The sequence below is a fragment of the Cynoglossus semilaevis genome, chromosome 9 (assembly GCF_000523025.1).
Source record: "Cynoglossus semilaevis isolate Cse_v1.0 chromosome 9, Cse_v1.0, whole genome shotgun sequence".
NCBI classification, from domain to species: Eukaryota; Metazoa; Chordata; class Actinopteri; order Pleuronectiformes; family Cynoglossidae; genus Cynoglossus; species Cynoglossus semilaevis.
Window position 1 is genome coordinate 46,835 of NC_024315.1, and position 6,596 is coordinate 53,430.

The window sequence follows — 6,596 nt, forward strand, 5'->3', positions numbered from 1 at the left end:
CTGTCCCAGCAGGCCTTCCTGTCGTCCCGCGGAAGTCCACAACCCTGCAGGTGCTGGAGGCCGGACCACTGAGAGACCACTGAGAAAAAAATAAAAAAAAATAATAATAATAATAATAATAAAAGAAAGTGTATAGTAGGTAGTTCAGGTGGATCTAAAGGCAGCAGCAGCAGAACCTGGTGGAGCTGAGCTGGAACTGAACGACTGCCACTTGATCCCAGAGTGGCCTTTGAGAGAGAGAATGAGAGGAGGGGGGGGGAGACGACAAGTATATCCTCCTCTTTCTGTTGTCCGCGGCTTCACGGCTTCCTTCTCCTCTCTGCCTTCCACTCTCCTGTGTGCTCCCTGCTCTCTCTCTCTCTGCCTCTCTCTCTCTCTCTCCCCTCTCTCAGGGGTACAGTGGGCCTGCCTCTCCCCTCCACTTTTCATTGAGTCATTGTGCAGTGAACAGTGAGCCACTAGAAAAAAAGAAAAGAATAAAGAATAAAGAGGAGGGGGCTCTCTCCCTCTTACACACACACACACACACACAGCAATCTAGAATCAAAAGCTTTTACAAATAACAGCACTCAGACTCCTCCCACCACCCCTCCCTCCCTCCCTCCCCCCTTCACACACACACACCCAGAGTGAACTCACATCTATTCAGTGACAGCAGCAGTGGGGGAGCCGTCACCTCCACCGACGCCTGTTTCTCCCTCTTTTCTCTCCCCCCTTTCTTTCCTCCCTTCCTTCTCTCTCTCTCTCTCTCTTCTCGTTGCCTTGTTTCAGCACATCTCTCTTACCCACATTCACCCCCCCCCCCCTCCACCCGACCGGGGAAGAAGCTCCAGGGAAAATATGAGGACAAATAAAAGGAGGGAAACAATTTGTAGAGAGACAGAACAATAAATGTGAGATGATGGAGAGACGGGGGAGAAACACACACACACAGAGTGGGGGGGAGAGGGGGGAGTGTGTATGTACCATACGGTGCCGGAGATTCCGGTGAGACTGACGGGACCTGAAGGCCACAGCAGTAACTCAGTCCGTGATGAATTCACAGACGAGGCTTTGAAATTCAAATACGGTCTGGCTCTTTTATTTTGAAATCCCCAGGAGGAACGGCAGCCTTTACCTTTTGTGTTTACCGTATCACCAGGACGAGGAAGTGCGGAGCGGAAAGAATTCCCAGCCGTCGGAGTGACAGTGAAGTGGAGCCAACAGGATGTAAACCTGCTGTACGGACCGGCTCGTATTGTTGTCGGCTGAAAAAATACTTTTACACTTGTCCATCAGAGTGTCGTCCACGGGACCATGTCAAACCTGTGGGGCCCGTGTCACCGAGTGGGACGGGGGGACATTCTGTGAATGAATTGAGGAGAAATATTTGCATTTTTATCCACAGAATATTTTTAAAATATTCCCTTAACTTCAGTCAAAGAGTTTTACCTGAAAAAAAAACCCACAGCAAATAAAAAATTGAATGAAATTAAAATCAAATACAGAAGGATATTTGACAAGACTTTGATATGTTACGACAGATCTGTATTTATGAAACAAAATGAGCAGAAATTCCAGCCATTTTTCTACTTTACATGTATATGTTTGAAGTAGAGGAAAACGTAGTAAACTTTTTTTTTCTTTTTACCTTATTGAAAAAAACAACAACACGGCATCGTTGTTTTCTTTCTGCTCTGGCACTGTGCACTCTGGTATTGACAAAATTAATTTTTTGATTCTTTTGGAAGGAAATTTAACAACAATATTTTTTAGGTAAATCTCTACAAACATCAGAAAATCTCAGCTACAGCTAAAGAGCTTTAAATTGTTTAAGTTGTTTGTTTTTCAGCTACAGCTAAAGGCTTTAAATTGTTTAAGTTGTTTGTTTTTTTCTCACTGATCTTTTCATTAAATAACTGGTGTTCAAAGGTGTGATGTTCACAGTACGTAGATGATGTCGTTACTTGCATTTCATCGTCGGCTAACCTAGTTAGCATTTCCACCTTCTGTTGACATCACTGCATCATCGGCCTCATAATTAGATCCTGAGAAGAACCCATTCGATTCCCGGCGTTTGTTTACAGTGAGACGACCAGTGACTGGAGGGCACAGTTTGTCGGGGCTTTTATTTACTGCCACACATGAGTGCTTATTGCTCAGGGCCTCACTTTGTCTTCTCCCCACAGAGCCAGTGTGACGGGTTAATTTAACCAGCCGCTCCTCAGAAGTGATGGAAAACAAATTGGCCACAGGCGGCGACAGCGGCTGCTTCCTTTGTGCACACGAGTTCACCGACTTGTTCGTTCAGTGATAATCTGCAGCAGAGGGTGGAGAGAAGAGGGGGCATAATGGCTTTTTCGACATTGATTTTTGAAGGAACTCAGAAGATGCTTTTGTCTCGAACCTCCAGGTTTACACGAGTCATGTGACACCGGAATATCAAAGCTTCTCTAAACAGAAGAGATACATCTTTAGTAAAAAAAAACAAACCGATAATTAAAAAGTTTTTTTTTCAAAATGTGTTTTTAAAAAAAAAATTAAAATAAATAAAATAGTGCGTAGCGGTAATAGTACACATGAAAGGTCAAACCTATGTTTCACAGCAGTAGGTTTCTGTCAACAATGCTACATATTTTTTACTTTAGCCATAAAGCTAACACAGGCTAATGTCTATTTTTAACGTTACTGGGGGTTTTTGTTTTTCTAAAGTTTTGAATTCGCGGTTGAAAAACAGGCAAACTCGCAGATATTGACAGAATTAATGAAATTAGAAAATTACCTACCGGGATAAAAATTAAAAAAAAAACAACGTACGTTTCCGCGACTACAAAAATGACATTACACATAGTACACCGCGAAACGGACGATAGAGACTTAATGGCTGTTTCAGACAAGTTTGTTAAAATCAAATTAATGTTGTCGTATAACTGTCGTCAGTTGGGCTGGTTTGACTCGGTTTAAGTCTGTTCTCTAACACACGAGTACAAGTGTCGTTGTTGTACGTATCTTCTTTGGGCAGACCGTTTGGAGAGTTGAACTCGCTGTGTTGAACAACACTGCCCTCGTGTGGACGGATGGGGTATTACAGGTATATGAACAGGGTAACAAGCACTATTGATATTACATGTAATTTTCAAGGATACAGTTGAATACCTGTAATAAAGTAGATGTTTAAAAAAAGTCAAATTAATTTAGGTAAACTTTTGTTTATAAATGTTTTGGGTTTTTTTGTTTGTATGACTTTGTGCAGTTATTTTGCTCTAACCCTAGAGATTTTCTTTTGGAAACAAAATGAAAAAAAAAACACAAAAAAAACACACTTTGTACAAATATGTAGGAAATATTAGAAAAAAATTTAATCCAAAGCGGAACAAACGCCCCGGACATCAATGTACAGCGTTAAATAATTTTACAAAAATACAACATAAAAAACACGAGAGGGGGAAAAAAAATATTATTTTAACGGCACCACGTTCATCTCATCGACATCAGTGAGTAAATCTGAGGCGTTGTCACATCACGATCCGTGAAACAAACCAGGCCACAAATAATAATAGAGCTTAAATTCAACACTGACATTTGTTCGTCTCCACCTTCACAGTAAATGAACGTTTGTGTCAGTTATAGAGGAAAAGAAACTGTAAACCACAGAGAGGACAAATGTCAAACTGAGACAAACAGACTGATCTGGATTCACATTAAAGACAATATTTCTGCTGGTGTTTCAGTAACAATTAAACTTTTTAACAAGTAACTTAAAAAAATGCAAACTCAGGAATAAAACATGTAAAGTTTGTAACTAAACAGCAGTGAATTCACTCTAATAAAAACACAGAGTCTGACTGTGTTGTTGTTTTTTTTAAGTGCATGCTCTCAACTAACGGAAAATTATTTTAGCTGGTAAAGAATAAAATGGCGTTTTATACATTTTATACAAGCTGAGAAAACTAAAAAAAAAAAACCGAAGTCATCTTGTTGTACGTCGCGAGGCAGGAAATATAGAAGGAAAAGTCAGTCTGAGTTCATGGATTTATCAGCTGCAAATTCTCAAACACTCAATTCTACAGTAAAAAGGTATAAAATGTTTGAATGCGACTTTACTCTAATAAAGTGATACGTTGTTAAATACGAGTTAAGACTTCTCAGTGTTTCTACGACAACGACCTGGTAGTTTTAAAAGAAAAAAAAACCGAATAAATAAAATGCACCAAGTGGAAGCAGGAAGCTTTAGAAAATGTTGTAACACTTTTGGTGTTGGTCTCCAACACGAGGCTCCACGTGTAAAACACAAAGCAGGTACAGAAACCTCACACAGACTCTGAAAAAAAAACCAAAAAAACAAAAACAAAAATACTTGATCTGCTCTCTTAGCAGGAGAATCAACAAATACATTAGTTTCCGTCTGCACCTGAGTCACATCAGCACAGTAACCACCATCTACAACACCATCACTTCAACATCCACTGCACCACCGTCCGTTTGTCACATCAGCACCGTAACCACCATCTACATCAACATCCACTGCACCACTGTCCGTTTCCCAACATCAACAATAAAACCAGCCACAAAATCCACCCACCCAAAAAAAACCCATCAACACCATGAACAGCTGCTTATTCAGCACACCGTTCAGCAGTCCCTCAAATACACCTGATAGAGTTCACCATTAGACACAGTTCATCTGCCTGTCTAACCATCATTGATGACATCATCAATGACATCATCGATGGTTCCAGACGTTCCATGTTTCGAGTTCAAAACCTGCAAAAACCCTCCCGTCCACCTTCACCATCAACCTTCAACCTAACCAACCAGTCGACTCCATTTTGACTCAGTAAAAATGAAGATTCTCATCACTGCCTGGTGCAGTAAAAGAAAAAAAAAGAAGAAAATATTAAAATAATAAATATCTGGTGCAGTAAAAGAAAAAATAAAACAGAAGAAAATATTAAAATAATAAATATCTCACAGTTAAGACGTTGTGGGTAAATTAACTTAATCTAAAATACTTGACAAAGTCAGCAGTGGTTAGTTAGTGGTTTGGTTAAAGATGTTAAAACTCAGTAAAATGTTCACATTAGAAAACTATTCAGGTGAAAGTTAAGCTGCTGGTCGACTCACTGGTCACCAGCAGGATCCCAACAACTATTCACATCGTACCAGTTATCAAACTCAGAAGCTACTAATCTGTTAGATCGAGAAAAAAAATAATAAAAAAACACATTTCCTACATGCTACAGAAAATGCAGTGGCCAATAAGATGCCAGTATAAAGTGTGTAGAACATGACATCAACAGACGGCTGAGAGCCAGTGACACCAGTGACACCAGTGACACCAGTGACTCCAGTGACACCAGTGACACCAGTGACACCAGTGACACCAGTGACACCAGTGATGTGGAGACTGGTCCACTGATCTGACCAGTCAGGAAAACCAGATCTGAGACATAGACCTGTTATATTTCTGTGTTCATTTGAAGGTAAACGATTCGACTGCTCTGGCTGAGACTGACGATACACTACAGATACACACACACACACGCACACACACTGATACCACATTAATGCTGTGTCGTCAGGTCTATACACAGAGACTCCCTGGACGGAAGAGAAACACATCCTGGATACAGAGGGAGAGACCTGCTGAGAGAAGAGGAGGAGGAGGAGGAGGAAGATGAAGGAAAGATGAAGCAAGAGGGTGTGGAAGATGATGAAGATAAAGGAAGATGATGAAGATGAGGAAAGATGAAGAAGGACGAGGATGAGGAGCAGGGATGATGGTGATGACCACAGATGACCTCCAGTCAGAACTGATTGATTAAAACGTCAGCTTATCTACAAAGAAATATACAGAGACACAAGTTTTGTTACTACAGTTTCAGCCTCTTAAAGGAACAGTAACACATTTTTTGGTTCACATGTATATATTTTAGAGATTCTAATTTTTCTTTTTTTTTTTAATACTGACAAAAATAGTCACATGGTTGATGAGGGAGTTAGAAAAGTTTAATTTAATCAATTATTTTTTTATATTTTCACAAAATCTGCAGCTAAGAATATGCAGCTCGTGTGTGTGTGTGTGTGTGCGTCTCTGACCTTGGGAACCTTCAGAGCTCTGTTCTCAGAGAAGCTGAAGTCTGGGTTCTTTACGACCAGGCCCACCTTCCCCAACACAGGACCATTCAATGGACTGTTCTTCTGTGAACACAGGGAACGCTTTACACTCAGAACAGAATTACAACACAGGGGGCGCTGCTGCTTTTCTTCAGGAAATTAACTTGAAAATATCAAAAAACTGCTGGACGATTTTTAACCCTGCTCCTATTTTTTATGTCTCCATCTGTTGACAGAAGTGTGTAGTTGTTCTATTAGCAGCATCACAATGTGGTCAAAAGATTTCAGTGAATTAAAAAAAAGAGACGAGTCGCTCCTTCAGGGCTTGTTTTTCTCAGATCTGGCAACACTGATCCCGACCATCTTTGATTGAGTTTTAACATTCATGTGTTTCACATCCAACCAGATTCAAATCACTTCAGACAGTCCGTTGTAGTAACTGAACCATCCAGCAGGAGGCAGTGTTAAACCCGAGATTCACTATTTGGACATTGGATAAA

General features: G+C 40.4%; 2 protein-coding genes and 1 long non-coding RNA gene across 3 annotated transcripts in view; all 3 read right to left on the reverse strand.

Moving 5' to 3' along the window:
• LOC103383172 (slit homolog 1 protein-like) overlaps nucleotides 1-1,338 on the reverse strand; it is a 42,421-nt gene extending 41,083 nt beyond the window's left edge. Inside the window, exons 1-3 of the mRNA XM_025058567.1 lie at nucleotides 967-1,338; nucleotides 177-458; nucleotides 18-79 (exon numbers count right to left, since the gene is read on the reverse strand). Coding sequence (XP_024914335.1) covers nucleotides 18-79; nucleotides 177-429 — 315 coding nt within the window. The 5' untranslated portion in view covers nucleotides 430-458; nucleotides 967-1,338. The remainder of the gene's footprint in view (nucleotides 1-17; nucleotides 80-176; nucleotides 459-966) is intronic.
• Nucleotides 1,339-2,194: 856 nt separating this feature from the next.
• On the reverse strand, nucleotides 2,195-3,156 carry LOC112487478 (uncharacterized). Its single transcript, XR_003050578.1, has 2 exons — nucleotides 2,766-3,156; nucleotides 2,195-2,297 (listed from the first exon to the last, which is right to left on the reverse strand). It is a non-coding gene; the product is annotated as an uncharacterized LOC112487478 (long non-coding RNA).
• A 2,652-nt stretch (nucleotides 3,157-5,808) lies between these two features.
• The window catches only part of arhgap19 (Rho GTPase activating protein 19), a 4,939-nt gene continuing 4,151 nt past the window's right edge, over nucleotides 5,809-6,596 (reverse strand). Inside the window, exons 11-12 of the mRNA XM_025058416.1 lie at nucleotides 6,079-6,198; nucleotides 5,809-5,817 (exon numbers count right to left, since the gene is read on the reverse strand). Coding sequence (XP_024914184.1) covers nucleotides 5,809-5,817; nucleotides 6,079-6,198 — 129 coding nt within the window. The remainder of the gene's footprint in view (nucleotides 5,818-6,078; nucleotides 6,199-6,596) is intronic.